Source organism: Myiozetetes cayanensis, unplaced genomic scaffold (assembly GCF_022539395.1).
Source record: "Myiozetetes cayanensis isolate MyiCay16 unplaced genomic scaffold, myiCay2020 scf9, whole genome shotgun sequence".
Taxonomy (NCBI): domain Eukaryota; kingdom Metazoa; phylum Chordata; class Aves; order Passeriformes; family Tyrannidae; genus Myiozetetes; species Myiozetetes cayanensis.
Window position 1 is genome coordinate 6,931,790 of NW_026088185.1, and position 19,129 is coordinate 6,950,918.

General features: G+C 41.5%; 1 protein-coding gene across 1 annotated transcript; it reads left to right on the forward strand.

Moving 5' to 3' along the window:
* Positions 1-1,110: 1,110 nt before the first annotated feature.
* Positions 1,111-16,977, forward strand: WDR75 (WD repeat domain 75). Its single transcript, XM_050340049.1, has 21 exons — positions 1,111-1,201; positions 1,379-1,508; positions 2,275-2,340; positions 2,976-3,069; positions 3,657-3,781; positions 4,104-4,174; positions 4,723-4,839; positions 5,401-5,489; positions 6,321-6,479; positions 6,815-6,874; positions 6,963-7,078; positions 7,556-7,728; positions 8,524-8,687; positions 10,863-11,046; positions 12,463-12,557; positions 12,973-13,068; positions 13,620-13,789; positions 14,360-14,419; positions 15,483-15,626; positions 15,707-15,798; positions 16,614-16,977. The coding sequence occupies exons 1-21, from the start codon at positions 1,116-1,118 to the stop codon at positions 16,819-16,821; spliced, it is 2,499 nt and encodes an 832-aa protein (XP_050196006.1). The 5' UTR covers positions 1,111-1,115; the 3' UTR covers positions 16,822-16,977.
* Positions 16,978-19,129: the final 2,152 nt, after the last annotated feature.

The following is a 19,129-nucleotide window of genomic DNA, read 5'->3' on the forward strand; positions in this document are numbered from 1 at the left end:
GCACTGTTAAACTGAAAAAAAAATCTGAGATTATCAGCCAAGTTTCTGGGTGCTTTGTGTTCTGTCACATCCATTCCCAGTTCCCTGTAACCACAATATTCCAATGCGTGTGCTACTCTCCCTGAAGGATCGTCACTTAACCTCCGAACCAGAATTCAGTCAGCAGTGAAAAAAGGGACATAACTTGGCTTACAGCAGGATAATCACAACTAAACCCCCGGAACGCACCTGTCCCTGTTACTGTGATGTGGGACTGTTCGAAAATCAATTACAAGCATACCAGTTTCAACAGTGTAAACAGCCACCAAAAATACACAGCTGTGCAAGAACTGCAATCACTATTCCAAAGCAGCAGCGAAGGGCCCAGACAGCATAAATCATGGTTTATTCCAGACATCCACATCGCTTCTGACAGCGGTTTTCCTCCAGATACGGGAACACGATGTGCTCAATACGCCGGCGAAGGCACCGCTCGCCCAAGTCGGCGAACAAGCCGGGTTTTAACCCAGCTCGCCCGTCAGTTTCCTCTACTCTGCCTTCCTGCCTTCTCAAACGAGGCAGTTAAAGTGTTTTTCGCCTCAGCCCCGCGCAGTTCCAGAGCCAAGCAAAGGACTTTCCCTGGGGCCGGACGGGACCAGTGTACTGGGGTGGGTGACGGCGGCACCGCCTCACAGGCCGGCCCGTCCCTGTCCCCCATCCATCCGCCTGGGAATGGCCGGGCAGAGCGGCCGGGGGGAGTTCCTCTCCTGGAAGGAGGTTGCAGCCCGGTGGAGGGGTCGGGCTCTTCTCCCAGAGACCAGACACAGCGTCAGGCTGCGCCGGAGAAGTTTAGGTTGGACACCGGGAAGAATTTATTCGCAGAAAGAGTGACTGGCCACTGGGACGGGCTGCCCGGGGAGGTAACTGTTCCTGGAGGTGTTGAAGGAAAGACTGGACGCGGCACTGGGTACCGCGGTCCGGTTGGACGTTGGTGTTTCGGTCACTCTCGGCGGTCCCGGCGCTCTCTCCTGAGGGGATCCACCCCGCGGTGCCGTGAGGGGGCGCGCGCGGCGGCCGGGCAGCCAATGAGCGGCGGCGGCGCGCGGGGCGGGGCGGGGCGGGCGCGACGGGACAAGATGGTGTCTGCGGGCGCGCTGCGCGTGGTGCGGTGCGGGGGTGGTGTCCTGCGCGGAGCCAGGGCCGTGTTCTCCGCCGACTCCAGGCGAGCGGGACGGGGGGACGGGGGCGCAGCACCCGGGGGATGAGGGGAGGGTAGGCTCCCGAGCTCCGCGCCGAGCTCTGCCTGCCGGTGTCCCCGCGGCCTGCGGCCCCCGCGGCCTGCGGCCCCCGCGGGGCGCCCGGGCCGCTGTCCCCGCGGTAACGCGGTTTGTCCTCGCAGGTACCTGCTCTGCGCCTCCGGGGACTTCGTGAAGGTGTACAGTGTGACCACCGAGGAGACCCTGCGGCTCATGGGCGGCCACGCCGACCTGGTCACGGGCATCCAGCTCAACCCGCACAACCACATGCAGGTTTGCGAGGGGAAGGTCTGGGTGGGGATGGGAGTGCCCCTGGCCCTCCTCGGGGACTGTCCCTCTGCTGGCTGGAGTCTGGGAACGAGCTGGGAGCGATTAGAGCATCGCTGACCTAATGTTGCTCTGAAATCTGACAAGAACGGTAAATGTATCTGTTATCTACAAATAAAAACGTGAAACGCCATGTGGATTGCACTGGTTGAGTGAAATGACCGTAAAAGGGAAATGTCAGCAAGATTTCTGATTCTTTGATGATTGAGGGGTAAAGGAAGAATGTGAGAAGATGAGCAACACTTACTGTTGTTGGTGTTTGCCTCTTTTGGTACAAATGCAGAGTTGAGTAAATCCCTTTAACTTGCCCAGTGGCTCTCACTGTCCCCAGCCTGCCTTCTCTGCTCTGGCTTTCAGTTTACTTGAGGTTTTTTTTGTATCTATATATAAACAGCAGTTATTTACCAAAAGGGACTGATCTGCATATTAGCTGTGAAAAATCTGATGCAAGTGTTAATAGATGTTCCCATAATGGGTGTCTATGTACTCACACTTCACGACAATGTACATTTTAAACTAGAATGTTGTGCTTCCATTGCACATTCTTTGAAGGTAGCACAGAGCTGGTCTGTGTCCTGTGTTTTTGATGATCCAGTTGCCTGGAATCACAGTTCCAATGATCAGTCTTCCAATTTTTAAGTTGTGATTTTATGTAAAAGCTGACTTTGAAATATTATTGCCTTGGCTCATATATTTATTTTTTTTTCCTCAGCTCTATTCTTCCTCTCTTGATGGCAGCATTAAGCTTTGGGACTTCATGGATGGGATTCCCATTAAAGTATGTTGAGTTATTCCTGTTGAGCACACATCAAAATTATCCTTGACTCACTGATTGTAGAATACTGCTATTACTACAGGTGGGCACAGATCAGTCTGAGATAAGTTGTTCTGCCATTAACACAGCCTGAAAACCACCTATGGCAGTAACAAAATGTGGTAGTTGATGTGTGATGATGATGCAGATTATTTTGTGGGATGTAATGACACACTGACTTTGCTCCTTGCTGCAGTTTGGAGCCCAGCGTAGCTCTTGAGGAATGTGCTGCAGTTTGGGATGTGCCAGTCAGAATTGATATAATGGGTTGAAAATGTGGGCTGCCAACTGTCTTCTTGATCCCGTTTTCTGCTAAACAGAGGCACTTACTTATAGGTGGGCCTTCTGATTTGTATTAGGGGTAAGGTGTCTTCAGGTTTTTCAGTAAATCTGATGTCTTGTATTTTCCTAGTACTGTTTTCACGTTTGTATTAATCCCTGAGAGAATAAAGATATTTGTTTTTGTCTTAGAATCAAGAATTTTAATTAATACATGAAGGGATATTTAAAGCACAGATGCTTTCCTTGTTCTAAAAACTTAGTATTATTCACTGTTGAAAAGCATACAGTAATTGCTGACCTCCTCTTTTTTTTCTTAGACTTTCACTGTAGGATGCGAACTTCTGGCACTGTACACACTTGCCAGTGCCGAGGACTTGGTGTTTGTTGTAATTCCAAAGAAGGGTGAACGAGGTACAGTCCAGTTAACACCATCCTTGCCATCTCAGTCATTCTGTGTCTGTGCTGCTCTCACATCAGTGAGTGGTATGCTGCAGGAATGTGCTTTAATATGCTCATTGTGGAAATATTTCTTAAATCCCGTGGCAGATGTCTGTAGTCCTGCATGTCGTGTTTTTTTTCTGTTTTCATTCTGCGACATGTATTATTTCAGTATTTGTCTAGAAGAGTGCTTATCTTCACTTGTGGAGCAGATACTGCATGGATGTGATCTCGTAGATGCCATAAATCTTTAGGCAGTGCTTACGAAGGCACAGGGTATACTACTTGAGTAGGAGTATTTGAGATTACTCTTCCACTTTTAGCAGTGTTAACATAAACAGAGTGGTTCTATTTAGCAGCATGCCTAGATATTTTTTAATAGGATTTTGTGTGAAATAAATATGGCTTAGCCTTACTCCATACTGTAATATACTGTTGCTTCAGAGCAAGAGCAAATACTGTGCAACTTCTCTTGGTTTCTGCTTACAGTTGCACCCACTGTCCAGTCCTCTTTCTTCAATACTACTGTTTGAAACAAAGAGACTTTTTTCTTTGGTCAGATACATTCCAGCTGGTCTCAGTGAAGCTGACCAAAGGAGCAGGCCAAGACTTGGAAGCCAGGGAGCTCTCAGTGGTTCTGGACGGTGTGGGGGCATCACCGAAGCAGATTGCGTTCGGAAGAGAAGTATATTCACCTTTGGGTTTTTTTCTTCTGTGGGGTGTTGGTTGGTTGGGGTTTTTTTTTGTCTCAAACTCTATGCTATTTATGCCTTCATACAAGCACAAAAGCAAAAGTAAATGAATCTGTGCAAGGCCTGTGCTTTATTTTATCCTACTAGAAAAAAGTAACATCAAACACTTATCACAGGAAAGTCTTTACTTAACATAAAGACTCCAGTTGTTGTCTCCAGTGTTAAGTACTTTGTAGTGAAATGTGATTTTTTTTTTTTTTTTTAGCTCTTTCATATGTAAAAACATAATCTGTAAATCCCATATTGTTTTAACAGGGTGAATATGTGGTATCAGTGAAAGAGGTTAATCTCCAAGTTTATTTCTTTAAACGGAAACTGTTGAACAGGTAAGAATGAGAATAAAGATGTCAAGTGTTGATTCAGTCCAGTCTATCATAAGTGTTTATTAACCGGTGATGTGTGCACACATGATCTCGTGTTTGTCAGCAGCCATTTAGTTTTAAGCTGGAGGGACTGTGGTCACTATATAGGAAGCTTCCCACAGAGGCAGACAGTGAGCACTGCAGTGGCAGTGGTACCTTACCTTTGCAGCTCAGGGGTGTATTTTTTTCAGGTGAATACTTAGGCTGATGCTGAACTGAAACAAGCGACATAGTTTGGGCAGGGTCAGGGCATGGAGAGGAAAGGGGAGTAGAGGAGAGAGAGAGAAAGAAGCAAAAAATTTTTCAGCTTGATTGAAGGCAAAGAATAATGAAATAAAGAGAAAAATAAGTCTGTCACTATTTTGTGGGGAGTGCATGTAACCATAACAACTTAGAGATGTTTATTTTGCCAATCAGTATTTTTTATGTGCACTACGTGATTCTTTTGAAGGTTTGTTTCGAAAAAACCAACCCAACTTGTATAATTAAAGGTAATTCCTTAACTCTTGAAGGTTCTCTTTACATTCAGTGAAGACAAAAGGTGGAGACAATCAGTTCAGCTGCGTAGCATGCCACCCTAAAGAGGATTGCATTGCAACTGGCCACGCTGACGGAAAGATTCGCCTCTGGTATGTGCATTGTGGTTCAGCTGTACCCCATCAACTGCTCTGACCAAAGAAATCAAGTGAAACCTGAGCAAATGCAGTCTGATTTGTCCTTAGTGCTGCCATTTTTGGAAGTCATAATGAACAAAGAATGAGCAGTGTCCCTGCAGTATTGACACTGAGTGCAGGGCAGCTTCAGTGCAATGTCAAAGGGAAAAAATATTCCTGTTGAGCTGTGCTCCACGAATCTAAATGTGAAAAAAGAAATGTGTGAACAACAGAAATAACACTTTATGGGCAAGCAGAGTCCTAGGTAGAGCACACCAGTGGAACTACAACACACTGGCCAAGTTGCTTCCAGGGGTGAGTTGCTCCATACATGTAAAATGTGAGGTATGGATGACCAGGACGGTGCTGAAAACCTTCTAGTGTGGTTCTTTCCCTCAGCATCACCTGAGCACTCAAGAAGCTGTAGTCTAGAAGTTAAAGGAGAGGATGATATACTTGATTCAATTCAATATTTCTTTTCCTTTGTTCTGTTTTTGATTCTGTGAGTAAAAAATTGTTCTGTTCCTCCCCACATAGGAGAAATTTCCACCACAAGAAAGAATACACATATTCCACACTGCACTGGCATCATGATATTGTAATGGATGTGGCTTTTTCTATGGAGGGTGAGTAAAAGAAAAGTAAAAAACAAGACAAAACAACAACAACAAAAAAAACACCAGAAGCAAACCTTCATCAAACAAACAAAAAACACCTTTCAAAGTCAAAGAGTTGCAGCAGGGAGGGAAGAATCAATACAAGTTTGAGTTTGCCCACTTATAACAAACTAATTTTTAGAATTTTTAAGTATGTCCAGTAAGGATCTAAAATAAAAATGGAAGCAGTTGTTACTTTTTTTGATGTAATTTTGATTGTCATTCATAATGTCAAATATCTACCTTCTGTGGTAGAATGTAAAGTCTAACCCCTCCTCTTACTTCCCCCCCCCTCCACTCTCATTCTCTCTCCCTTTCATCAGTAATACTGATTAGTTCTTGTCAATCTTATTTGCATCCAAATAAGACAAGCCAGTCTGGTCTGAACTCAAACCTAGTGTCAGAAATACTTCACTTTTATCTGAATTGTGTGATCTGAACTATTCTCAAGATATTTCTTAGTGCAAAGTACTTGTCAATGAAGGAGAATAGTTCAGCTGTATTCTAACACAAATACTCAGCTGATTCAGAAAGTAAGGGGATCTGCTACTCCCAAAGCATTGTTTGAATTTTACTGTAGGCACAAATTCTTGTTGCTTAATCCAGGTTTCTCTAGCAATTTAACATGGGATAATAAGAATCTTACCTCTCTGTGTGGCCCAGGCTCGATATATTTGCTTTGTATGTGACAGTTTTAAAAGGTTTTGAGACGCTTATGTTTGTCTGTCGTTGTAAAGATATATGCTACTGAATTTTTGGTTCTAAGCACAACCTATAATTGCATTTTTATTGCTGGAAAAGGAACCAGGTTGCTGAGTGGTGGAGTTGAATCAGTTCTAGTGCAGTGGCACAACGAATCATCGTGTCAGAAGGACTTCCTGCCTCGTTTGGGGTCTCCCATTGAGTACATCTCCATGTCGTCTGACGGCGCACTCTGCTGCACCTTGCACACAGACAACAGTAAGCCAAGGCAAACTTGAGTATCACCTAATGCAAATCTATATGAGCTTTATTTTGTTGATTTCACGTTAATTAACCAGATACTGCATAAAATTTCAATGCTGAACTGAAAGGACAGATGCTTAAAGTGATTTTTTTCTCTTTCATCAGTTCTGTGAATTTGCCTGGTGAATGCTGTAACTTGGCTTTCCACCTTGATGTAGGGGTGTCATAAATTGGGAAAAGATACAATTGGGAAAGGATACATCAACCATTGGTTGTGGTCCCTTCCCCCCTGTGAGATGTGGTTACATTGCAAAAGCCTTTAGCAAGACTTGGTTTGGTTTCTCTTTCAGGAATTACAATAATCAACAGCAACCTAAGGTTTTCCAGAAGTATTCAAGGGCTAATCAAAAGTAAGTTCAGTAAAACTTATCTTTCCTTTAGAGGATGAAATATGTCACTTACCACCTTTGGTCATTTGTCACCTGATTTTTTTTCCAGGTAGGGATGTCAAGACTGGCCTAGTGGTTGATCCTAGAACCAAAGCTCTAGTCATGAATGGAGAGCCTGGCCACTTGCAGTTCTATTGCCTCCAAAGTGACCAACAGCTGTTCAGTGTAAGTTGAATGAGCTTGTACCTGAACTTTATTTAGTGAAGTAACTGGTACATCAGAATTTGTTTGAAGACTTAATATGGCAAAAAGGAAAAAAACCCAGCAGCTATGTGGAAAGGCTGGATTCCAGGCTGAGATGTTCTTGGCTTTATTGCAAACTTTTTACCTGTTAAGCATAGCTAAATGTTGATAGTTGAAAAAGTACTTCAGAGCAGTGTGCTGCTCCTGTTAAATGTCCAATTTCTAGGTAAAATCCCTCTAAATGATCTTCTTTTTTCCCACTCATAGGATGGCTGTGGAATGCACATTCCCCAGTGATGCTTTCCCTACATATTGATTGATTGGGGTTTTTTTTTTTATGCCACAGCCCAGTCAGGTCTAATTAGTGCTTTCAGAACATCCTTCCTCCATGGTCTTATGGATGGTATCTCTTACAGCTACACTTGAATTTTGAAGTCTAATGTTGGCCTCGTTTTGCAGCTGGACATTGTGCAGCGCCAGTACATCCACGAGGCAGGTCTGAAGCAATCTGACCTGGTGAAGGTCGCGTTCAGCACCCGGGGCACGTGGTTGGCCACGGTAGAAGAGAGAGAAGAAGTGACAGACCCCGAGTTAGAGCTCAAGCTGTGGTTCTATGAGGAAGAAACACAAAGGTAACGATAACAGAGCTGGCTTTCTGGGTGTCAGAGTCACACAACTACCTGCTCAGATGTGGTCTTGCAAAGGCAGAGTTCTTCCAGATCAACTAATAAAATTCTAGGGCAGACTGTAGGAAGTTCACCATGCACACTAGAAGCATCTGCAACAGCACACAGAATTGAAGTAAATGCAGATTGGACATGCTCTGAATCTTTTTTACTTAGAGTAATCAGACAGGCTGTTATGACCATGGGACTTAAATTCACATATTTCCTTGGTATTAAAAATCATACACATGACAGAATAGTTCTATAGCTTGTTCAGTTTTCCCATCTCTGTCTAATCCATCATTCATTGATTAGCCCTTCTAGAGTACATTTATTGTGGTTTTTTTACTTTAGCTAACGTATGCATCTGCTTAATAGACTTACCCTAATTTTCTTAATTAAAAAAGTACATGTTGACTATAAATTGTTATTTTCCTAAAGAAGAAACAAAGCAAAAGAAAGCTACTACACAGATCAACTATGTGACTGATTTTCTAAGTACTGGAAAGATTGCCCAGAGTTCAGACTGAATATTTAAAAGATGCTTGCCTAGGGATAGTTACTGAGCTACAATCTCTCTTGCTATATGTAAGTGATGAGGGAAATCTGATCTGTAAACGTGATACCATCTAGCTGTCTTAGTTAGACCAAACTTCTTTTATCCCTCATCTCCCTGCCCATTCCAGAATCAGCTTTAAGCTGAAGTCTTCCCCAAGTTCCAAATGAAATAGAATGACAAGCTTCTGTTTTCTTGTCCTGTAGCTTTAAGCTGAATACTAGAATAAATACGCCCCATGACAACCACATCACAGACATGTGCTTTCGTGACATGGGAGAACTGGAAGATGACTCTCTGATACTGGTGACAACTGGCAGAGACTGTGTGTTTAAAGTCTGGGTGATGGTAGAAGACACTGATCCAGAAGGCAAGTATGGTCGAAACATAACATACTCTTACTTACCACCTTGTAACGTAGAATCCTGAGAACATCCTGAGCTGGAAGGGGCCTACAAGGGTCACTGAAGTCATGCTATAGAAATTCTGACCCTCCCTTCATCTGCTCTGTCCTGTGCACTGATCTGGTTCTGCTGCTGCATGAAGTGTTGTATTCTCATGAGCAGCCTGGAGTGGAGTTCTGTCACAGTTTCACAGTATTATAGATTGATATGGAGGTTCCTGAAATAGCAAAGACCTTGCTGAGCCTGCTGCAGAAGGGAATGGCAGCCTTTGCTGATTGTTTAAAGGATTGATTGTGGTAACGATTTTCCTATGCTGGGAAAATGGATTTTTGTCATTCTTCTGGATAGACTTTTTTTTTTAAACTTCTGCTTGAGAGAACAGGATGTAGGAACGTGTTAAAATAATAGCACTTTGCCATTCTGCAGCTCCACCGCTTCAGAGTTCATTTTTTGAACATCCCTTCCTTCCTTTTAGACAGTTAAACATCCTAGAATAGGTATTTAGGATCCACTTCCTAGGCACTTTACGTAAGCAAATTTCACCTCTTGATGCTGATGTTCACTTGTTGCAAACAGAACATCTCTGGATCTGTATTGCCCTGTATGCCTTTGGACATGAAATACAAAAGATTTCAACTTAGTAATTTCCTTTCACTTGAGTGTTATTATGGTGCCAGCCACACTTAAATGAACTGCAACTTCCCTGCCACTTGGGTGCCTTGTCTTTTCATGTTCCCAAAGAGCTGTAACAGTGGTCATGCTGAACTGTTTATGGTTTAGTAACCTGTTTGTCTTTTAATGGGCAGGTGAGAACATGTTCAAAAGTACTTTTGAATCACTGAGGTTTCCATTTGGCAACCTTCCTTTGCCAAATTGACTTTCTATCTCCAAGCTCTTTGCTCCTCAGCTGTGGCTGCTGATGAGAAGAAGGACAAAAGCCTGTGTTCATTTAATAGCAACTCCCTCAATGATAACTGAAAGTGCTTGGGTTTGCTTTTTTTTTTTTTGTAAACTATTCTGAGCCTAAATTATATTCAACTTAATGAGCAGCTACTCTGATCCTGAATATAGTGTGGGTTGGAGATGAAACCTAATGGGGTTTGTTTTCCTTCCACAAAATAGTTTTGTATCTACTGACTGGCCTTATCTGGGGTTATTTTTGTGTGTTTGTTTCTTAATGACTACAGAGTTCTGTTCCATGGCATATGTAAAAATACAAATTAGTGCTGACTCCTGTGGTGTCTTTGCCTAGCGGGGATAAGGTAGGAATGCCCAGGGAGAAAGGCTCAACGTGCTGCAGTTTCTGTGCAGCAAATATTGGTAAACTAATGAGCTCATAAACTGAGTAAACGCTGGGATGTTTTTAATTGCAGATCTCTTGCTGTGCCTCTAGATGGTGCCATGCAGTTTGAAGTAGTGAACAGTTTCTGGCTCTTTTACAGGCAGGTCTTTTAATCATCATCTTGTAACCATTATATAAAGGATTGCTTAGCATAGGGTGAACTGCTTTTCCTTTCTTTCCTCATCTTACTCTTATGTTTCAAAAGCATGCTGTGAATTATTTTATACTTGGAAATGTTTGTTAATATGGTGAGTACATCACTTTGCTTCAGTTTATTTTATGGCAGTTTTCAACAGTGGGAAAGGTATCTCGAAGGAATGCAGGTTAACTAGCACAAGGAAGCATGCTGATGGGTCACTTGGTGGTCCTCAAATCTTCTGGAATGAACCATGAGCTTTGTTGCACTCAAATACGACCTGTGTTCAAATTTCAAGTTCATCTTCTTGCTAGAGTTTTAAAAGAACATTATGTTTGAGAACAATAAATGCTGGATCTACTTGAGTACTGTTTTTATCTGAGATGTGCTATTCAAGAGCACAGTTAACAGAGTTGGCAGAGTGAGCATGGATATTGTACTATGTGAGGCTTAGGGTTCACTGCTCAAATGCAAAACTGAGGACAACTGAAAACCCTACCAGATGTTTCTCATACTAGAACAGGACAGGTTCTCTGTGCTCTTCTAGAACATAAACTTTCTGAGACAAAACTGCCTTGCTCTTGAGCCTATTTTGCAACAGTAATACTTGAATTCCTTTTTCATGTACAGACTTGAATTAACTGGCTTGTTCTTTCAATGCAGCACAGCAAAGTGTGAGCTGGAGCTGTGACTTTGTAGGCAGCTACCACAACTACCAAGCTACTAACTGCTGCTTCTCAGAGGATGGCTCTCTGCTTGCTGTTAGCTTTGAAGAAACCGTCACTGTTTGGGATTCTGTCACTTGGGATCTTAAGTGTACGTTTTGCCATCCACCTGGAAATATAAGGTATGTTTTTCATCTGCTCTTTTATGTCTTGCTTGAACTCTCAGAACAGAAAGAATCAATTCATAGTAGTCAGACTTTATATATATTCATAAAAACATTGAATTTAAGTCTTAAGTTCTTATATAGAAAAGACTCTAAAATGGCTTTTAGGTGGTTAGTAACTTCCTTTTAAAAATAAGATCAAGCTTTTCAGTTTCTTCATCTTACTTGCTTATGCCTCCTGTACCTCCCATGCTTAAATATCTATCATTGGGCACACAGCAGTGTGTTGATAGCCCGTCTTTTTTCCCCCATTAGTCTAGGGATGAATCAAAGCACTGAAAAAGTATAAATACAAGAACTTTGTTCTGTATTCATGTACACACACATACAAATAGAAATTATATCACTAAATGATGACATTATCTCTATTATGAAATATATGTCTTAATCCTCTCTAACCTCTGTTGGGAGATCCAGGTTTGCCTGGCAGAGTATCCCAGAATGCTCAGTTGTGTGCCCTCATGATAAAACACACCAATATTGCGTGGTCACCGTGTTTTTTAAAGACTGACACAAAGAATCATAGAAGGATACAGAGATTTCTGGCTTTCATGGTTTTGTGTGTATGTTTGTAAGCTTTTCTTTTGTGCTGTGGAGTCTGTTCTGTTGATATGGGTGCCTTGAGATAAGAAATTGAAAAACATGATTCTAAAAGTGGTGTGCAGGCAGACTGTGGGAGGCATGTGAGCTTGGTATGGTGGCAAGTTTTTCCCAGTCCAGCTGCTCCTCTTACAGCCTTTACTATGTGTTATAGTAAAAGGAAATAAATTCCTCTAGGAATATATGAAGTTACCATATTAAATGCATAATTTCAAAGGGGTATGCTTTAATATACAAATTCTGTCCCTTCCTACCTTTTTTTGGAAAATGTTTTATCATTAGAAACCAAAAGGCTGTTCTAGTATTCTCAAACAAGAGACTGAGAAATTAAAATAAGTGGAAACAAATCACATGCTTTCTTCAGTTGGAGCAGCTTGTAATAACGGCTTTTTTTTGACTACTTCTCTCTTTCTAGTTCTTAGAGCAATACTTGGGGTTCTTCAAATATGCAAGTTATTTTCCAGTCTCAGTGTGAACACTTACATATGGGTTTGTAATTTACTTAAGGCTTAAAATCCCTCCTTTAAATCATAATGCTGTAGAAACATGCAATCCCTTTAGATTTATGCATACTTTTGAATCTCCCAGACCTATCTGATGGTTGTATGTGAAGTTTTGTGCCACTTAGAGGTGAAAGCAAAAAGCGAGCTTGATTTAGATATCAAAACTAAATCTTAGCTGAATGTTTTTTGTGAATGGTGAATCTTTGCTACATAGAGAAACAAAGATGAACTCTGAAGGTCACTAACTTGTTTTAACTTTTTACTTCTGTAGGAACATCTGCTTTGGGAGACTAACATGTTCCAAGTACCTTATTGGTGCCACTGATTATGGCTTTCTGTGTTGCTGGAACCTGCTCACTTGTGCATGTAAGATCGGCTTGAATGTGTGCTAGAGTGACTTAATACTTCACATTACTATGAAACCTGAATTCTAGTTTGGTTCCTGATTGACACACTACAAAATGCCCTGTGGAAATGTTATTTTCATACCTCAGTCAGGATAGCATCCTGTCCAGTGTGCATATGCTTTGTGTGCATGTGTAGAGTAAATTCTAAGTTAGATGTTGATAACCCAACAATAGGTGGTACTTCTTACCTTTGTGTAGAAGCTGGTGGTATTTGTGTATTTTCATTCACCAGGGAATAAGTGAAGCTGCATGCCTCTTTCCAGTGGTTAGGGCCCCGTGTGTCACTTCCTTTTAGACCTTCTGTTTGGCAGAGTGCTGAGGTAGAACTGAATGGCTCCTTTTCACCTCTGCCTCGTGCTGTGCTTGCTTTTCAGTGGAGTGGAGTGCCCACCTCAACATCGTGGTTCTGCAGCCCGATCCCCTTTCGGAACATATCGCTGCGGTCTCATGGCTCTCCAAAGAGTCCAGCTGTGAGTACAGAGGCTTCTTTGACAAGTAACAGTCAGTGGAATTTAAAACCGGGGAAGCACAATTTCTGGAAAAGGTTTTCTTGGAATTCAGACTGTGAAAGCTGTAAGGTGGACTTGAGTCTGTGCTTGCACCTCTGGATACTGAGCCATGTCTGGCGGCAGCCATCGAGTAAAGCATGTTGGCTGCTCATCTTTTCTTCCAGCAGTTAGTTTTTGGTACAGGATAGAGCTCAGGATTAATCAGGTTTTCTAGGTGAGGGTCTGACCCTCTCTTGTAAATGCAAAACTGCTGTTGAAATATACAGCTGTGTTTTAGAGGTCTGGCTATAAATTAAGGTAACTCTTCCTAAAACTACTGTCCTACATTGATTTCCAAGTATGTTGTCTGGATTGGAGTACTGTGAAAGGTACCTTCAACTATGCCTAAGCTTATCCAGTTCTATTCCTGCAAACTGCTGCTTGGAGGCAATGATGTCCAGCCCTCACCTGGCTGTGGCTGTAGGAAGGTCAGAATTTCATGATTTAAAGAGAAGACATTCTTGGTTTTTCAGTGTTTGTGTTTAAACCAAGTGAGCCACGGCCGATCTATATCCAGAGAAACCTTTGTAAAGAAAAGATCCTCCTTGCTGCCTTTGTTCCAAGAGATGAACCTGAAACGACTGGCTCAGAAAAACACCTTTGGCTGAGAAGATCCCAACTACTTTTTCTTACGGATACACAAGTAAGAAATAGTGATTAGCAGGGGGTTCCTGGGGAAAAAGTATTTTAAGTGTGGATTGATACAAATTCAGAGCTGTGCTTTAAGTGTTTCTTCTTGTGATTTCAAGTCAGTGTAAACCATGCTTTGTTCTTTATTAAAAGCTTTCAACTGCCAAAACAGCCCAAGCTCAAAATTATTTACTGGTTTGCTACTTCTAATAACTTATGCTGCCTCACTGATATGAGAAACTAGATAAATAGGGAACATTGCTTATACTCTTTAACTTAACCACTTAGAAGCTGTAAATATTATTGCTGATAATACAAATGTTCCATATGATACTCAGTTTTCTCTGTAGTTTCTGAGTTGGTCTGGGGTGTTTGTTTGTTTCCCAAAAAAGTCTACAGAACCTCTAGGTCCATTCTTGCTTCCTTTCAGTTTCTTTCAAAATAAAGAGGAAGAGATGTGTTTGTCTCTTCCACTTGACTGATAGAAACTTTTGGGCCAGTTGGAAGCTTCTGTAGGCAAGGTATGGCAATGTGGGAAACAGTTTCACCCGTGATAATTGTGGTGCATCCTTCTGTATTTTAGGAGCTAATGACGCTTAGCACAAAGCCTCTGGAAGAAAGGCTTACAGCATCGAGCAAACAGGTACCTCTCGTGGGAGTTCTGACAGAGCTGTACAGACCAGTTCAAAATTCTGATGGGGTTCATTTTGTCATACTTGCATTCCCTTCTATCATGAAAATGCACACCAGATCCTTGGCTGGAGTCATAGGCACTTATCTGTGAGGGGAGTGATCTGTATTTGCTTATTTTTTGACAGAATCGCTGTTGGTAAAAATCTTTTTGAAAAGTATCAGTAAGGTACTCCCTCCTTTTTCCATTTCCCCCGAATAACAACAAAAAGATACATCTCTGAAGGATTCAGATGACACAAATGCAGCAAAATGTTTGAATAAGCTCTCTCCTTGTCTTGGTTTCTGCAACACATGGAATCTTGAGTGTGGCCTCCACTGTGCTTTCTGATGAGGTTGAACAATTGTCAGTCAATTGTGACTTATCAGTGAGAAGGAATTCCAGAATGCACTTCTGTGGAGAAGTAGTCTGGGAAATTTGGGTTTTTTTGAATTCATGTTGAAGGAGTGTGTCACACTCACTGAACAGACTAAACCAGAAGCACTTGATTAATTTGGTTGGTTAGGTACAATAGATCAAAGTAGAAACTAGTATCTTTGTGATAGAAAATCCAGTGGTAATGTGGGCAAAAGCAATGAGTTTCTTTGGAGAGTGGGGGAATAATTTAGTGCTTAGATTAAGGTATTTTGATCTAGGAAAGTGCAAAAGGGAAGGTGCCATGTTTTGCTTCCTGTTAAATAATTGAATCTCTCTGCAGATGATGCTGGGGTATAAACAATCTTCTGGTCCTAAGTGGAATGTGAAACTCATACTTAGTTTTTCTGGCACATGCACCAACTTCCATATTTGGAAATCCATGGGTCCATCAGCCAACCAAAATCTGGTGTTCTGGAGAGTTTTGCAACCCTCTGAGTAGGATTCTCTCCAGCTGCCTGACAAAGAGCCACATAGCTCAGTTAAATTTGAGTGTAAAGTTTTGTCATCTAGGTTGGTTCTGAATTCTGGTAATTTTAAACGGGATGGAACTTAGATTTGTGACACTAAAATTCTACTTACAACTTTTACATTTCTCAAGCTGGCAGTAGAAGAAAGTCTCCCTGTGACCCCGTTCAGTTTACTGTTGGGAAAGCACAGACGTCAGCAATCACAAGAGGATATAGACCTTGAAAAACTAGTTGTTCAGAATAAGCATGAACAAGCTTCACCTGCTGTCAGAGAGGTAGGAGTAATTACAGTAAGTGTACGAACAAAATCATGACAAACAAAATCTTACATAAAGCTCCTGTTTTATCTTTTCAGCTTTTGCACACTCCAGCACACGTTTTGCCATCTGCTTCCTTCCTCTGCCCTATATTTATTAATTCATTGCTCATCTCCAAAGAGAACAAAAGGTAAGAGAAGTTCAAGAACTCTCCTGTTTTAAATTATGTACACCCATGTTTAAAGTGTAAAAGCTGTTTTCCAACACTCTTCATCTATTCACTAAATTAGTAGAACACTTTAATGCGGTGTTTTTAAAACAATGCAGTTTTGGGGAGGGAGGTGATCTGGCTGTTTAGTGTATTTGCTCTTTTGGTGCTGTTACTTTTGCTGAGTTTTGGCATAACGTGCTCATACGCAAAATGTTGCCTTTGGTACTCAAATGTTCTTTATGGATTTAACTTTATTTCAGGGATTTAGAGGTTTTATAGTGCTATTTTTTGATAAATGTTAGATTCTCAACTTTATTTGAAATTACTATGACTTCCTGCAAATTTCTTTTTCTTTTCTAGTAACATTTTAGGTTGTAGAAGTTTTTAAGACCAGCTGACCTTCATCATATTCAAAGAGTGGCCTTCCTGAATATTGTCTCACCTACCAGTATATCCAGTGTTTCTAATACTGTAGGACTATGATATTGTAACTTTTTACATAATGGTGATCTGCCTGTTCTGCAATTGTGTGTAATATTTGGAGGAAAAAATTACTTTAAGTTTACTTAAAAGAGAGGGCAGCTATTTGAAAAATGGCTTGAAATTGAGATGGTAAAAGAAGTGTAGTAGTTTTTAAGTAGCCTGATATGAAAAAAAAAAAAAAGATAAATTCTAATATTTACTTAATTATTTGCATGATAACTTACCTCTCTTCTATAAGTAAGGAGAATATAGTATAGTACTACAGTATGTGAAAGTACCCGTTAATTAAGTTGTTTCCAATCTTCTTCCAGTGCTGAAGAAGTTGCTGATGAAGTAGAAATGGAAAGTGAAAAAACAGAGGACGATTCAGATGAGGAAAGAGATGTTACAGAAATGGAACAAGAAGATACAAGCCATATGGAATTATTAGGAGAGGTGACATGCAAACTGTCTAAATCCCAGGAAAAAGAGCTAAGAAAAATAAGAAAAATGGACTACAGTTGGATATCAGCCTTCTAAACAGACATCTAATGTTTTTTATACTGCAAGCTGAACCTTTGTGGATTAAATATTGCTAAAAAAAATCTTTCAGGTCTTTGGGCCATAATTTTTAGCAACCTCTCTTTCCAAAGGAAAGGAGAACTGGGGGCAGGGCTTAAAGTTTTGAAAAGCTGATTCTGCTCCTATTTTATTGCTGATCCTCTGTGACCTTAGAAAACGTTTAATCCCGTCTTGGGGCTTTTTTCTTTTTTCCCCCCTTGCAAGTATATTTAAAAGGCTAATAACAAAACTGAGTTCATTATCTTGTGATCAGTGAGCAAAGTGACAGCTCAGCTGCTGAAAATCTCATGCTGCCAAAGCAACAGCAGCAAACACCTTCAGCTGGTGAGACTGCTTAGTTCAAGGTCTGGCAGGGGAAATCAGGGGTCTGTGTGCAGGTAGGTAACAAGTCTGCTCACCAGAAGTTCCTCTCCAGGTGTTGAGACAGATGACAAGTGGTTTTATATGCCTGATTAGAGAATACAGATACCAATGTTCACAGAGTATGGAGACTCTCAGGCAGAGGGTACTTGTGTGTAGCAGAGCACAACGAAGCCTTTCCAAATATCAAGACCACTGCACCATGCAGAAGGAGATGTACCTCTTAACTTGACAGCCAGCTTCGTAGGCCTCTCATGCATCATCTCTAGTTCCTGTATATCAGGAGTTAGTTTGAAGTAGTAAAAATCTGAAGGCCTAAAAATGAATAGTCTGCTGTGATGAAGGCAAGCAGATGGAAATGGCACAGGTCACTAAAAGCTCACACAGAAAACAGTATTTTGCTAAAACTTCTCAGGTAAAAATGTTGGAAATGGGAGCGGATCCTTCAAGTCTTGACAGCAAAACCCATGTTCTCCCCCCTTTGCCTGTAAAGCAAAAACCTTTCCTCCCTCTCCTTTCTTAACACCATATATTGGAAAATAACTAGCAACAATGCTTTTTACTTTTTTTGGCAGGGGGGGACATATCCTACAATAGGCAAAATCTGTCACTTCTGTCATGAATAGAAAACACTGAAATTCATCCTTAAGTGTCAAGGAAAGCACTTCAGAAGGCTTGTGCTGGAAGGTTTAACTTCCCACATTTTAACATGAATGCAAATGTTTGCTTCCGGTGAGCAGTGCTGACAAGTCAACCACCATCCAGCTCTGTGCAAAGCAGGTTACAGATGAATGTTGTAGCATTACCTAGAACGTGTTACAGCAGTGACTTCAGCTCAGTATTTAACAGTGAGGTATGTTGTATGTTGGGGCTGCCATGGTGAGGGTGTGGGGTCACTCTTAATCCTTGAGAAAAATGAAACTGCCTCAGAGACAGGTGCACTGAAAAAAGCCTGCTGGAAATAAGTCTACCACTAGATCAGTGCTGGCTGAATCAATGCCAAAAATTAGTTTAAAACTCATTATTACAGAAAAGGACTCTTCTGTAAGTTTACAGTCATGGATGTCAAAACATGAACGTGGGGAATGTAAACACACTTCCAGAGACATTACTTGGAACATGTGCCGTGCAACCTGAACTGCCCAATGATAGTGCACTGCACACTCTTTATATTTCCTTCTAACCAGACATGAACATGAAAAATAATTAATTGCTACAATTTCAAACTAAACCAGCTTGGGTTAACTTGGTCACTTGGAAGCAAAGGGCTTCTGCAGCTTCTCAGACAATAAAGTTAGGTACCACAGCCCTTTAGACTATTTATTTATTAAGGCTGTGAGGCACATTTTCTTCAGTCATAGATTACTTACATAGGACTATAATAATGGCCAGTCTTCGCGAGCAAAGATCCGGGGAAGGTCTTTACACCTTCCAGCCTGCGCATTGGATTTTTTAGGTGAGACACAGTGTGCGCGGAACTGAGCCCACCCTTTAATCCTGAGGTTCATCTGCCGGGGCCAAGCGAGCTTGGATGGTGGCAGCGAGGTCCTCAGGATGTAGATGGGTTGCCTTTAAGGGCTAACGAGCTCCATCTGCCCGGGGAGTATCCCGGACCGGGAATTGAACCCGGACCTCGGTGGTGACAGCGCCGCGCCCTTAACCACTAGGACTAATATTACTGGGAATTTTAAGGAAAGTTTTTAATATTTAGTCATTTCGCTTTTTGTTCATGCCTTGGCACAACAGAAAAATAACATTTTAAAACCCATAAAAGTTTTCCAAAATGAGTTTGCCTGGAAGTTCATTTATCTTTTATTTCTATCTCAAACTTACAGGGAGAGGAAAAGGAAAACACCCTAACCCTGTCACAACTACAGCCAGTTTTCTGCTCTTTATCCCTTTTTAT